Genomic DNA, 15,162 nt, shown 5'->3' on the forward strand with positions numbered 1-15,162 from the left:
ATCTTTATTGCCCTGGTATAATAAATTTAACACCAAATAATTTTATATGACTATGACTATTTGATATGACAGATGGAAGTGGGAGTAAAATAAGTGTTTACTGAATCAACCCGACACTGAACTATAGGTTAATTTAAATGTATAGAAATGCTCCAGAGGCTGGAAATTCAGTCATTAATTGATTTTTTTTCTTCATCTTGTTGTCAATTTTGGTGGAGTAACTGAAGACCCCGACCAAAACAGAGCGGTCCAGGTGCTGCGCTGCTTCATCTGCAGCACGGTCACGTAAAGGTGTTTGTGCAGATGTTCCAGATGTCCTCTGTTTAACTACAGCTGACAGGAAAAGTGATGTTTTGACCTTAGCGAGTCAACGGGCCGTACATCTGAACTCTTTACCCTGTAGTTAGTTTCTGATCACAGAACCCAGGTGATTTTAATTACAGCTCACGTCTGAAATGAGTGAACTTGGTGCAACGTTGATTTATTTTGTTCACCTCCTATTGTCAGTCAACAGATAAACATTAGTTAAAAAAAATTAAATAACTACAGATACAGACCTGATCTGGACTGTTTGGAGCCGACGGTGATTGAAAAATCAGTTTTTGCTGCCGTAAATAAAAAAATGTTTTTTTGTTTTAAACTTTTTTCTCTTTGAAGATCAATCAAGATCAAGTCTCTTGTTTTCCTCGGTGTTGACTAAAGAACAGCCCTGAAGGCCCCACAGGAGACAAACCTCTGTTTTACAGTAAACAAAGAAACGTATTTACAGTAAAGTACGTTCCTCTGCATTACAAAGATGCCTCTCGATCTCGTTCTTAAGCTAATGATGTTTGTGTGCACACAGCCCAGTCTTCAATGGACTCCAGCTGCATGTGAAAGGACGAGTGTTGTCCTCGTTTGTCTTGTAAAGGACAGGAAGTTTCTGTAAAACACATTGAAGCTGAGGTTCTGATCCTTTATGTCTGGGACATGTGTTGGTTTATCAGGACCAGTGGGGTCAGAGGTCAGAGGTCAGGATACATTAGTCTGTGAATTTCTCTCCTGCCTACTTTTGTGGGTATTATATTTCAGAGCATCATGGGAGCTTGCACTTGCTGAGAAAAAAATGTACTGAAAAAAAACCCCACAGTTCAACAGGTTTAACTTTTAGTTTAGTCTTCATTCCCTGTAAGTTGGTGTCTAACGCTGTAGTTTTTGGATATTTGTATTGTAGATAATTACCATCAGTGCCTTACAAAACAATCCTATATTGTTATACATTTAAAGTGTGTGAAAACACTGCAAAATTGTTAAAAACAAGTTAATAAAAAAACGATTTAATGGTTACTCTTAAACAAACAGGACCTAATGAATACAAGTTATTTAAGTATGAAGTGAATATAAAAACAGACATTTAAACCAATACGGAAAAGGATTAAATAACCATCTTCACATTTCCTTAAAGAAACAAGCTAATGCTAATTTATGCTACAGTTAGGAGAAATAACTACCCCAAAACTAACAATGAACATATTACCAATGGCAGTAATGCGACACCAAACGAGCGGTCGTAAAGTACAGATGCTGCTCCGTGTCTCCACTCACTAAACGCACCAATACTGTACAAATGTTCCAACCAACCGAGCCATTTCCCTGCTCATTCCTGGTGGTTTTTGTGATTTACAGCACCCGGGGCTGTGTTTGTCTTCCACCCTGTACCAGTTCCCCTTCTGCAACTGTGGATGGCTTTGTGGCTGGACCCTCCCAGTTCCCCCTCCACGTTTCTCAGAAATGTTTAGGTTTTCAGTTGCGGTTGTGGCCAGTGTCGGCCACAGTGATACAGTGGGCCCGGCTCTCACAATTGCACTCAGCACCAGAATGGCTTCCCTGCTGCGCTGGCCTTGGCATTCTCATTTACTCTGTCTCGTGATTTCAAGCCTAACTGTGTTTTTTTTTTTTTTGCAGTAACATTCCTCTCAGATCTTGTCTTTCATTGGGTCACAGTCGTCGCTACACTGACCCTTGGTTTTCCTCAGTGTCTTCTCACTCCCTCAGTCTTTCGGGGTGTTCCGCAGCAGGTCATTCTCTGGACTGTCTTATGTTTCCGTGCACGCTGTTGTATTTCAGCACAGAGCAGCGCCATCTGCTTTTGCTCCACATCAGGGGTCTCATAACTCACCGGGATGACGAGGGGACGGTAGAATTCTTTAGAATTGTTTTCTGAACTGCCGACGCACTGCACCACACGTACCTGTCATCGGCCGTCCTGAGACATGTCGTCTTCACACAACAGGGTGTTGGTGTGATTGACCAACATGTCAGAAGCAACAGGGTGTTGGTGTGATTGACCAACGTGTCAGAAGGTTCAGTCAGCGTGGTGCTTTGGTTTCAGAGTGCGTCTGAAGGGTTTGCTTGTAGAGGTCTTATCCTTCTCAGTCCCTGAGGCATTCTCAGTCTGAAACGTTATCTCCTCACAACATATGGTGACATTGAACTTCTCACTGGTGTTTTTCACAACTGTGTGCTTAGGATATTGGAACTCTCAAGTCTGAATCTGTTTATTCCAGACTTTACCAGCAATCGCTTCCAAATTGGAAACTTGCTTAGGCTAACAATCTTACGATATTTTTCCTAGATATCGGATCAGACGAGCTATAGTTGTTTGTTTTTCCGATGGTCAATCCTAAAAGTTTGACCAATGTAAGACTAATGCCGAACCCGAGAATAGAATGGAGCCATCCCTAATTATAACACAGCTGAGAAATAACACCAACTACCAACAGGGGGAGCTGCTGGCAGGATCTACGTTACAAAAATGTAATGTATTAAACGACGTGATACCTTTGTTTAGCACCAGTAAATATTGAGAGAGATCATGGTTCATTTAACATTGTTTATTGTCGATAAAGTATTGGAGAGTTAGGAAAGGGTTAACCTGGATTATGATTTGGAAAATCCCGTGATAAATAGTTTCATTTTGTTTCTGGCATTTTAATGCTGTTGCTATGGAAGGAGGACACTTTACAGTATACAATATTGTGTCCTAAAACATAATTTTAATTATGTTTTTAATGCAGAGACACATTGCTTAAAATGACATCTATATGTGAAAAGTCAACGTTCACAGTCAACGTAGTTACACCACTCAGCCTGTTTACTGGGTTTGTTTTTCCTGTACGGTGCACATAAAGGTTTACAATCGTTTCCTCTTTAGGAGGGTCCTAAAAAGACCCAGTGGAGATCAGTCATCTCCGGTTTTTAACGCAGATCATGGAGAGGAGACAGTGACAGGCTGGAGTGTAGTCCTCACATGTATGAAGGAGGAAAAATGCAGCTGCACTGAGGGGAAAGGATTCTGGGATTCACCCCATGGGAACCATGTTAAAAATGTTGTTTCTAATAGCATGCAGTGTTTTAGAGCTGTCAGCAGCTGGCTGAGTTAAAGTGTGTGATCGCAGCAGCAGCCAAATCTGAACTCCTTGAGGAGTGACAGGAGAACTTTACAGCATGTGCTTCAGCAGGGGCGGGAGGGAGGGAAAGGCGAGTAAAGGATCCGTGAAGACTCTCGGTCATCCAGGTCACGGTATCCTCAGGAGCGTAGCTGTAGAGACACACTGATCTACATCTACACTCCTGAGGAAGACACATGAACTTCACATTGACAGGACTTTGTCCTGTAACACAGATGTGAAACTACTCTATGTGTGAGGAAAGTTGTAATTATTTTTGCTTTGTTTAGTGAGAAAAGCATTATGGTGGAAATTATAATGGGGAAAAAAGAAGTTCAGCTAAATGTTATAGCAATAGCAGTTGTGTGACAATATTCCTATTTACATAAAGGGGGGGGGACACTGCAGGGCATGTTTGGAAAAGACTCTCTTAAAGAATAAATATTTCTGGTTCAGACCTTGACAGCTAGTCCAGAAACATGCAGTTAAGGATAGGGTTAGTAGGACACTGTATTTGGTCCTGTGTGTATAGACATATATATATATATGTAAATGATTATTGAAGAGCACGACTCCTGCAGCTGCAATCGACATGACAGCTGGATTTTCAGACAATTTTTTTTTTCATAAGGAGTCAAACATCTGACTCCTGCAGCTGCAATCGACATGACAGCAGCTGGATTTTCACATCATCTCATCATTTCTTTTTCATAAGGAGTCAAACATCTGCATTACTTTAGCTCAAACTAGAAGCTTTGTTTCCCCATGAGAGCAACGTTTGATATCTGTCCAGAAATGATCACATCTTATAGAAATACATTATTAGTCATGGAGGAAAGTCAAAAGTCCTTGGATGAATATGACGTGCTAACAATGCTAATGTTTCACATGCTGCAGTACGTGTTAAAAGATGTCTTTTTTCACATTCTCACTGTTTTTTTTTTCTAACTTACTGCTTTGCATTTCTGTGCTGCCGTAGTCATCAGAGTCCAAACAACAACAAGGAAAAACCAGTTTCTCTAAAAATGCAAAGCAGGGCAGTGGGTTTCCGGTATGTTGGCACTGCTGAAAACAAAACATCCCTGGATTTTTGGGAGGTTTCTTAACAATACAGTCAGTGCTTTGTTTCAGGGATTGGCGAGTAGATCAGGTTCCACTTGGTGAGTATTAAATAGAGGCAGAGATGGGGTTTTAATGACAGCAGAGAGTGTTGCGTTCGAAAAGTGCAGAGTGAAAAAAAAAGTTTTTTTTTGTTTTACAGTAAAAACAGAGACGTGTGTCAGAAAGAGCAGAGACTATTTTTTTTTCCAGTTTGGTTAGATTACAGGACTGTTTATGGAAAGAACAAAGTGGCCTTGGAATTGTGGTTATTGATTTCTGTCAGCTAAATGTTTGCACGTTTGATTCAAACATTTCTTGCCAGAGATGGTTTGGGCCAGACAAGAATGCTGCCTCAGAGTCCTGTGTTATTTTCTTGTCTCCACTGAACTATGCTGGTGTTCAGGCTTAGCAGCCATAAATTCTGCTGTATTCTTTTTTGTTGTTTCCCAACAAATGTGTTGAGCAGTGACTGAGTGAAACGGCTGTCAGATTTGACGTTGGACACCTCTGAAGAAGAAAGTTGAATTTTAATTACTTTTTAAAAAAAATAATTTTAATCCCTTTTTTAGTAAAATGCAGAATTACATAAACATTATTTATATTTTCACTGAAATAGCCTTTTGTTAAAAGAGAGAGAAAATAAAACAGGCTGTAAGCAGTTTCCTGCTTGGTGTCCTCCCTGTGGTTTGAGTTGAACTTGCACACACTTTTCTCCTTTACACTGCCTGTCAGTTCATTGCATTTTTTTTTTAAAAACAACTCTAAAGAAGTATTGGTGACAGTGTTTAAAATACGCGAGTGCACAAATGAAAAATAAATACAAAAAGATACTGGGACCACCCTACTTCAACTTTTTTTCTGGGGAGTCACAAACCTTCACGACCCAAGTCAATAGACATTATTCATAAACTCCTGGGAAACATGATGCGAGATGACCCCAAAAAAAATTCTTGTGACCCACCTGAGGGTCACGACCCAGTCTTTGGGAAACAATGCAGTAATTAAAAATGGGTATTTCATTGAATTTCATATCACAGAAAGCTTTGGTTCGCTCACAGAATAACTTATAATAACTAATAAATCAGGAGAATTATTAAGAGCTGTTTTCACAGACTGGGCAGAACTGTAGCTCCACGTGACGGGGAAGTGACAGTCGTGTCTTAGTGGGTGCTTTTGACTGCCGTGCCCCATCACACTACCAACGTTTCTGAAGAGGAAGTAAGAGCTGTGGTTTCGTGCATTTGTTTTGGGTGGTTGTAGAACAGTTTATAAAAACGTCTCTGTGTTCTTTTCTCATCACTGTAGAGTTCTGTGTTCAAAACCTTTAAACTCACTTCGAATCATTGGACTGAGAAAAAAAAAGAAATAAATCATCAAAGAGAGTTGAGGATGAAGTCGTCTCTTTGATGGGCTCTGTCCAATCAGACCTGAAATGGTCTCCACTCATTAAACTAAGCTCCTCAGTCGGTTCACCCTAAAAAGAGAAGAAGAAGAATGAAAAACAGAGCATGTGCTGGAACTTATCTCTGAGTTATTTTGACAGTTATTTTGGAGTCGAACGCAGGACAGTTTCTCATACTCTTCGTTTGAATGAACGTGTGCTTCCCCTGATGAATCCCTCTGGCCTTTCTGGCCTCTGTTAAATAAGTCTCCTATTTCAGTGACGTCTCCAGTGTCTGAAACACTGTCCTATTTTTATATGTCCTCCAGGGCTGTTATATTTAAGATCATTCTGGATATAACGGTTGAGGGCACTGAGTCATGCCGCCCAACCCTGAAATGATGATGATGTAAGGGTTTTCTTTTGTATATTTTTAGTTGAAAGGATTTTCTTTTTTGTATTTTCTTTGGAAAAATAACATGTAAAACAGCTGTTAGTGAAATGAACACTTCACAGGCCTTTGTGGATTAAATTAATGGTAAAGCTAGTACTGTAATTTAGCCGCTGTCACGCTAACAAATGACATGTTGTTCCTTTATCAGTCATTATAAAGCACATTTCATCTTTAACTCGTTCCTATGAGGTTTTAGAATACCACCTTAAAAAGGCATTTTTTATAAAAACATTTTAAACACCTTCACAATTCATTACCAGGTGTAATAACAGTTAAATAAAACATTCTAAACAGTATTTTGTGTAAGACCTTGAAAATGTTGCCATGCACTTGTTATGATATTTTGTGCATGTTAAATGAAAAAAAAAATATTTAGAACAAAAGGAGAAAAGAAATCAGTGTTTTCTTTGACTTGCTGTGAGTCAGACAGACTAGTGTGCGTTTGTTGAACTACAGCAGCAGTGTTTTGTATCAAAAGATCCAGCAGGGAATTCTGATTACCCCTGAGCCGGGGTACAGCTATGACTGAATCATAGGACAAGTGGATGTGAGCGCTGCTGGCTCACACGCCTCACACGGAGCTTGTTTTTGTTACTTCGACTCTGTGTTCGTCTCCACCACAGTGTGACTGCTGCTCTATTCTTGGAGCACAGTCTTGTAAGACAGCAGATGGCCGAGGGACTGACGCGTGTTCCTGGTGTCCGCGGAGTAGTTCGGCTGCAGACCTGCAGGGCGTCATTAGAGCTGTTCAAGGCACCCAGACTGAACCACTGTCTGATTGGACATTAACCAAATGACACTCCGTGATCTAAATAAATGTTTGAGAACTCGTCTCGTTAACAGAGAATTTGATTTTTATCCAAATTAGAAATCTTGTATGCACTTCCATGACCTGTTATCTTGTCACAGTCAGATGAAGTCAGCTCTTGTCCACTGTAGTTATCCAGTAGTTTCACTCCAAGGCTTTTGCTCCAGTGAGATCCAGGGATGATGTTACACTGACAGAGTCAAGGTTAAAGAACGTTTTTGGGGATGTGTTGATGGAAGGACAGAGGGAAATACTGGATGTTTCCCTGTGTTTCTGACTGTTTTCATAGTGGATGTGTTGAGTTTAGTCCAAGCCACATGTGCTTCCACAGCACTGTTTATCATGCTGTGTGGGTGAAGAAGGCTGAAGTGAGTGATGGACACCATGGAGACAGATGAAGGTGTGGTGGAATATAGACTCCAGCTCTGTTTTGACAAAACTCCTCACGTCTTTTGTGTTGTTCTTCACACATTTGGTAAAATATCAAGGTAGATGATCAGTGAGTGTTGCTGTGAGCCAGAACCTTGAAAGTCCTTGCAATTCTTTTGTTGTCCTTTGGCATCTGTTCTTCCTGTTTCATAATTGTCCTTATATTAATCTGATATGATCTGATGAATCATGTTAGTACTAATATCTAATAATAACATAGAACTAGTATCTACCCATGGCAGTGTTTTTTAACCTTTGGGTCGTGAACCCATGTAGGATTTTCTGGATTCAAATGGTGTCATCTCTAGGAATTGATTAAAAAAATGACTGATAAAAATATTTTTTTCAAACTAATTTTTTAAAATTCTAATTAATAAAACGCACACACAATCTTAAAAAAACTATTTTTTCTCAGCCTATAAAAGTTTCTGAGCTGGCACATCTTGATTGACCTAAAAAGGATGGAAATGACTGACTTATTTTTCACAAAGATGAAATGATGTGTGAGATGAACAGACAGGAAGTCTGTGACAAAAACCCCACAACATGTTAGTTCTTTCACAAAGACGATAAACATTCATCGTTTATCGTCTCCAGACTGAGCACACACTTCTGTTATATGTTCTGCACATCTTCATTCATGTTTGTTGGTCGGGGGTGGGGGGGGGCGTGAGCTGTTCTGTAGTGAGGACGACTGTTGCCCCTCAGCTTCAGGTGGATCTGTCTGTGGTTTGTCGTGTCTGTGACTGAAAGCCTCACTTCACAGGAAGTGTTTGCCCATCTTGCAGCTTTGTTTCACCCTGCTGTTTTGACAACAGTTGGTATCTTCTTGATCAAAGCTGTTGTTGTTTTGACAACAGTTGGTATCTTCTTGATTCAAAATTCAAACCTGGAAGTTTCTCATTTTAGAGTTTAAATTTCCCAAAAAGGCTTTAAATTTTTTTTCCTCCAATCTAAATCTTTACATGAGGCGTTTTTGAACCTCTCACTCCTGCTTGTGCTGTCTGGTAAAATCAAGTGCCTCTACGTTGCTTTTGGGTTTGGTATATCCTGTTTCACACAGGAAGTGATCTGCTCAGACGATATCTGCTGTAGTATTTGCTCTGAAGTCACTCTAACTGTAACTCTTCTACGTTCCTGCTCCAGTTCTGGGAGTCTGTGTTTCTTCTGCTTATCTATTTTGTTTTCTGCATCCCACAGGGTCAGAGGTCAATCTTAGTCACAGCATGTCGGAGTCCAAGCCCCACCACCCCAGTCCTCAGGTCAAGGGGGACAAGAGCAACGACAGCGACTTCACCTACGTGGGCATCGATGCCATCCTGGAGCAGATGAGGAGGAAGGCCATGAAACAGGGGTTTGAGTTCAACGTCATGGTTGTCGGTGAGTTTGCAGTACATTCTATGTCCTGATGTTGAAGACAGTCGTTGTTAAAGAAATAATCCCCAGTAAAAAATTGCATATTTGGTTGTTTTTGTAAAAAAAAAATGAATTAACTAATTTAATTAATTAATAATTATTATTTTACATTTTTATCACATTTAAAAACAAACTTTTAATTTTTTTTTGATCCATGGCCTTAATTATATCTGTTGTTGGTACTTATTGGTAAAGGTCGAGCTAAAAGTTAAGTTATTAAATCAACAGTTACACGACCACAACAACCAAGTCAAAGTTCATTCTGTAAGAAAAAAAAAAGTTGTTGACTCATTTCAGGAGGGAGATGCAGACTAGCATTTGAAAAACTAAATAGAAATAAACGAGGTCCTCATGTTTGAAACACTGAGTAAAATCTATTTCAGTAGAATCTGTGTCTAATCTCTGCATGTACGGATGCAAAATTTGAAGAAAAACAGGATACCACTTGGAGTACAACTGCTATTTTTTTCCCCCTGTTTTGCAGAGGATTTGTTTCTCATCCAACTGTGTGTGCGATGCTAAGCTTGATTACACGTCTTTATTGTGATTTGATTTTACTTTAATCCAAACTGACAGACATGTATCCTAAAGGCCTCGCAGATGTAATCGTTTCCAAATGTCCTGTGTTTACAGCAGTCTGTTCTGTACTGCACCCTGAAAAAAAAAGAGCGGATGGTAACCATTTAAAAAATGTTTTCAATTTAAGCTGCAGCAACGACACACAGTACATAACAAAGCAGGAAAGAACAAGCAATTGTGTATCTGAGAGTGAGCTGCGTATCCTGTCAGGATGTCAAACACATGATGTGTGTGAGCTCTGACCTGTAACATGCATTTTCTCACTTTTTATTATGTTTAATTTGACACTTCTCTCTTTTGATTCTGCGTAAAGATAAGTGCGTGCTTCAGGTTCTGTTGTTCTGAAAACGGCCAGTCAGCGTGGTGCCGTCTGTAGAAAAGCTTTTTTCTCTTGTACGTGACTCGACAAACACAAACGCTGTAGAGTGGATAAAAGGAGGCTGTCAGGCTGAGGAGGAGGCATGATCACGGAAATTACACCCACCGCGTGAACCGTGCAATAAAAATATTATTCTAACAGGAGAGTGACTGGTTTACCAACAATCAACGCAGTGTGTGTTTTACACAACAGGGGGCAGGAGTGGTAAAAGTGTGGAACAACAAAGGTCCTAACTGACGTTGGTGCGGGGTGAGGGGGTTGGGGGTGGAAAAACACGTCGACAACGTGAGGGCATCAGAACAGGTATATTATAGGATCACACAGACCAGAGATCATTTGAGGTTTTCAGTCGGGTCGTAACTGTGTGGAGTCAGGGTTCAGGGTCATCGTCTGGGATTCAGGGGAGAGGGTCTGGGTGAACTCACAGACGTTGGTGTGTGTGGGGTCCATCTGTCCTCCTGATGACCTCAACTCGATCATCTGACCCTGCAGCTGTCCTTCTTATAACCACACACACACTCACACACACACTCGTGCAATCCAAACAGTTTGAATCCCATTAACTATTTCCCTAAAATGAAGAATCTCAAAAGAAATTACTGCAGATCTGCTGTTAACACAAGACTTTTCCAAATAAGGGATCAATATAGTTCAAAAAAACATTTTTTAATCCATTCAGACAACATTATTGACCTACTAGTCCACTACAGTACATGGTTCCACTGGGGCTTGAACCCTGGACCTTCTGGTAATAGGTAAGGCAGGCAAGATAACCACTTCACAATGTGAGCCACAATACATGTATGCAATGTATATCCCAAAGTTCTCCCTCCCATCCACCGGAATACACAGTCGATACACGTTATTTACACACGCTGTGTGTTTTAGTTTCACTGAAGCAGGTCGACCTCAAGAAAGAAAAAAATAATCTCTAAACACATTCTAGAAGACACTGTCAAGATGTACAGATCTACAGAAAAGATGACTCCCCCACTCTCTCTCCCTCTCTCTCTCTCTCTCTCCCACAGGTCAAAGTGGTCTGGGTAAATCGACTCTAATGAACACCCTGTTTAAATCCAAGGTGAGCCGTAAATCTGTTCAGCCCAAACCCGAGGAGAGGATTCCCAAGACCATCGAGATCAAGTCCATCAGTCACGGTCGGCACATGTTCACACACAGCAGCCTGAACCCACATCACTGCCCAGAATGTCTGCTGTCGACTGCATCTTCACACCATGTCTGATCTCTCTCTCTCTCTCTCTCTCTCTGTGTGTGTGTGTGTCTAACCAGATATTGAGGAGAAAGGAGTGAGAATGAAGCTGACTGTAATTGACACTCCAGGATTTGGAGATCAGATCAACAATGAAAACTGGTGAGTTTTCAAACTGTGTTGTTTATTCCACAGCCTCAGGGCCTGAAAAAAAAAGAAAGTCTTTTATAAAAAAGATTAAAGATAATCTGGCTGCCAAGTTACCACTGAGGCGCTCTGAGCATGGCACCGTCCCCACACACTGCTGCCCCCTATGGTGATGGGTCAAATCTAAAATGCTGATGTGACATTTCATTGTTCAGTGATGTCACTATGATGAAGTAGTCGTAGTAATAACTGTAGTAGGTAACTGCAGTAACCTAATTATTTATTGTTTTTGGTCATTTGGACTGAAATAGCATTGAAACTATAATGTTTAAGAAAATCAAAAAAATCTTTTTTATTTTTTATTCTTTTCTATTTTTTGTACTATAATAATATTTTAACTTTTCAAATGAATGTTTTTAGCCACCTGTTGTACCAGTGCTCACCACAGTCCCTGTAGATCATAGTGAGATGACCCCCCCTCTCATCTGTTGTCCTCCGTCAGCTGGCAGCCCATCATGAAGTTCATCAATGACCAGTACGAAGCCTACCTGCAGGAGGAGATCCACATAGACAGGAAGAAGAGGATCCCAGACTCCAGAGTCCACTGCTGCATTTACTTCATTCCTCCCACAGGCCACTGGTGAGATTACATATCAAAGAGATGCTCACTCCTCTGACTAAGTGCTCCGCTCTTTGTCCCTCTTCCCACCAGTTTCTCCCACACATGAATCAAACCCTCCTGGGATTTTTTTGTTTTTGTTTTTATTTTGACCGATTGTCTTTCCACAGTTCTGAAAGTGCGTTCTTCCGTAGCTCGTTGTTTCGATCGCCTTCTCTCCACAGTGACCACATGTGGAACTCATTCTCTCCTTGGTGGCCCTGAAGTATCAGTGCAGGAGTCGGATTTCACTAAGTAACTCAGAATGAGCCCCAGAGATCCCACAGTGGTGGAGACGAGGAGAGAATTTAACAACCATCAGGGCGTCGAGAGCGTGACCCATTTAGATCAGGACGAGACGGGATTTGTTTCAGGCCTAATAGTCAAAATATTTATCTAAAAAAAAAAACAACTCTGGATTTGATTAGTTATGAGTTTTGATGAACTTTTAGGACCAAATTAATGACTAATGAATAAAAAAAAACAGATCTAGATCCAGCAAAAACTTTGTTTTGGTATAATATATAATAATATTTTTCATTAATGGTAGGGCTGTCGAAGAATTCAATGTTTTTATCCCATTAACCACATGGTCAACGTAGATTAATGACGATTAATCATTGTTTATGTTATTGTGAGTTTTTTTAATCATGATTAATCGTGATTATTGTTATCATACTTAATTATGATAGTCATGATTAATTAAAATCATGACAAGTCACAATACATTACGATTGTATTTTCAGTTAAATCGTAATAAATCCACATCTACAAAATATGACAAAAATGGTTTAAGAATACACGTTAACGTACTGCAGCGTTGTTGGTGTTTAGTCATTAGACGTGCGTCTTGGTGACGGCTCGTAGAACGCGTCGAGAGTTGCTTCAACAGTCTTCATCAGTCTACAGACTACTTTTCATTTTCTTCCTTAGACCATTTATTTATCTGTTTTTTTATTCGACGCCCCTTGTCCCTGTGTGCTACCACACAAATGCACACAAACAACACACTTTACAGTGGCAGCTTCATCCACTGCTGCTACATGTTTCTCTGTAATTCCATCCAGGCAATCAACAGTTGTCCACTCAGGGCTGTTCTGTGGACACGGGGGATAACTGTGTGTGTGTGTGTGTGTGTGTGTGTGTGTGTGTGTTTGACAGCGCCCCTCATCATCTGCTCATATCACCACAGCTGTTACTGCCTGTGTGTCCAGACAGTGGACTCTTCAGAGCAGGCTCACACCTGTGAGCTTCACACACATGTTGAGTGTGTTTTTACGTCATTTCAGTTACAGCTGTTCAGTTCAGAAACAACCAAAACACCCATTAGCTTTTCAGTCTCTCCGACTTGAAGTTGTCAAGACGAGGAAGACGTAACAACAAAAACAATTGTTAACTCCATCAGTGAAATACCTAACGTCACATTGTAGTGTAAGGTGAATGTAAACGACAGTACGACTGATTGTGTTGGGTATTTCTCATATTAGAATAATAAGCAGTGCAGTGTAGATCTCTGTGACTGATCTGATGAGATGTTGTTCGTCAGAACCCCGAGGTCATTTCCACATCAGTTCCTGGCACAGTCGTTCTCTGAATTAAGTGTTTTCCGCGAAATTTCCCCAGATAGGGTTCGATTCCTTTTTTAAAGCAATTTTCTAATTAACTTCTCTGCAGCAGCTTCTCTGATCTCCTTTTTCCATCAACCCAATGTTGTTGCAAAGATATATTTTTCCCCATTCATCTGCATGTACTGTAGTGTCTGCTCCTATGCATGAGTTAACACGGGCATCTCTACATAAGTGTGAACCTGTGTCTATACATGCATGTATCTGGCTTAAACACGTTAGTTAGTGCACGTATGATCACTCATGCATTCAATATGAATCTTCATTCATCTCTGGTTTCTTGGGGTGAGTTCAGGTCAGCCGTTAAACATCTGGAGTGAGGAGATGATTAGTCTTGTTTTATTTCTGGATTAAATGTAATGACTGGGTGTGAATGCCTCACCTGCTGTGTCATCTCTGTTTACCTCTGTGAATCTGTTTATCCTGGCCTCCCTCTGACTCCATGTATCACATGCTGCCCCCCCGCCTCCTCCTATGTTTCATCTCCTGCTCAGTGCAACATGCCTGTCACTCACTGATGCGTCCAATGCAACTACCGCCGGCTCTTTGAACCAGGCTGGCCTGGTTTGGCTTAGGCTAATTGGAGGGCAGAGCAGACAGTGTGCGGGGAGTCTGTCTGGGGGAGCAGCTGGAGGCAGCCGTGAAGCAGAAAGGACAGAGAGAGAGAGAGAGAGCTGAGGGAGAGACGTGAATCATCACAAACAGAGGGAGCTCTGTAGTAAACGTGTGGACAGAGGCCGAGCCAGAACAAAACATTGTTTTAGTACGGACAATGACAGGACACTGGGAGAGGAGTTAAAAAAAAAACAAGCTGAAAACACTGTATATAGAATCACGTGGTGAGCAGACATTCAGCAGAACCACATAATGAACACAGAGGCTCATCTGGAGGTTACTGACGTCACAGCAGATTAGAGCATGTGACTGGAGTAGAGAAGAAACGGTAGAAAACATGTCTGAACTGAAAGATCAGCAGCCACTGTCAGAGAGTGCAGTGGGCTGAACGTGTTCAAGTAGATCACGATTACCCCCTGGTGGTTCCAGCCTGTTATTACATCCTACATACATATACTAATGCACCTGCTGTGTTTTCATTCATTCATTTGCTGCCAGTTGTATTACCAGTCAAACACATATAGTGAATACTATGTACAGAAGTGTAGAATGTAAATATGGTAATAAAAGACAACATTTACTGGAATCAAACCGCTGACCTTCTTGCTGTAAGGCAAGAGAACAAACCACTATGCCACCATGTGGTCCCAATCTCAGTGTACAGCATCTTTGAAAAAGGGTCATAAATAAATTTTTTTTTTTTTTTTTTACCACTGACTCTTTGACTGCCGCTGGTTACACGTTAGCTCTTTCCTGCTTTGGCGCCCCGACCATCTCCCACAGGCGAGACTTAGTGATCTGCTCCAGAGCCGAAGCTAACATTAGCTCCTGGGCTTAACTCCCTTCCCTCCCTTGTGGTTGTCTGCAGCCAACAGTTCCTGTATAACCAACTCACACTTCAACATGACAGGGCTCAAACTGCTCTCAACTTT

General features: G+C 40.9%; 1 protein-coding gene across 1 annotated transcript in view; it reads left to right on the forward strand.

Annotated features, from left to right (window-relative positions):
* Positions 1–15,162, forward strand: part of septin9b (septin 9b) — a 40,557-nt gene that overhangs the window by 19,140 nt on the left and 6,255 nt on the right. Inside the window, 5 exon segments of the mRNA XM_017035521.2 lie at positions 8,802–8,981; positions 11,004–11,132; positions 11,266–11,347; positions 11,835–11,972; positions 13,329–13,343. Coding sequence (XP_016891010.1) covers positions 8,802–8,981; positions 11,004–11,132; positions 11,266–11,347; positions 11,835–11,972; positions 13,329–13,343 — 544 coding nt within the window.

Source organism: Cynoglossus semilaevis, chromosome 9, assembly GCF_000523025.1.
Source record: "Cynoglossus semilaevis isolate Cse_v1.0 chromosome 9, Cse_v1.0, whole genome shotgun sequence".
NCBI classification, from domain to species: domain Eukaryota; kingdom Metazoa; phylum Chordata; class Actinopteri; order Pleuronectiformes; family Cynoglossidae; genus Cynoglossus; species Cynoglossus semilaevis.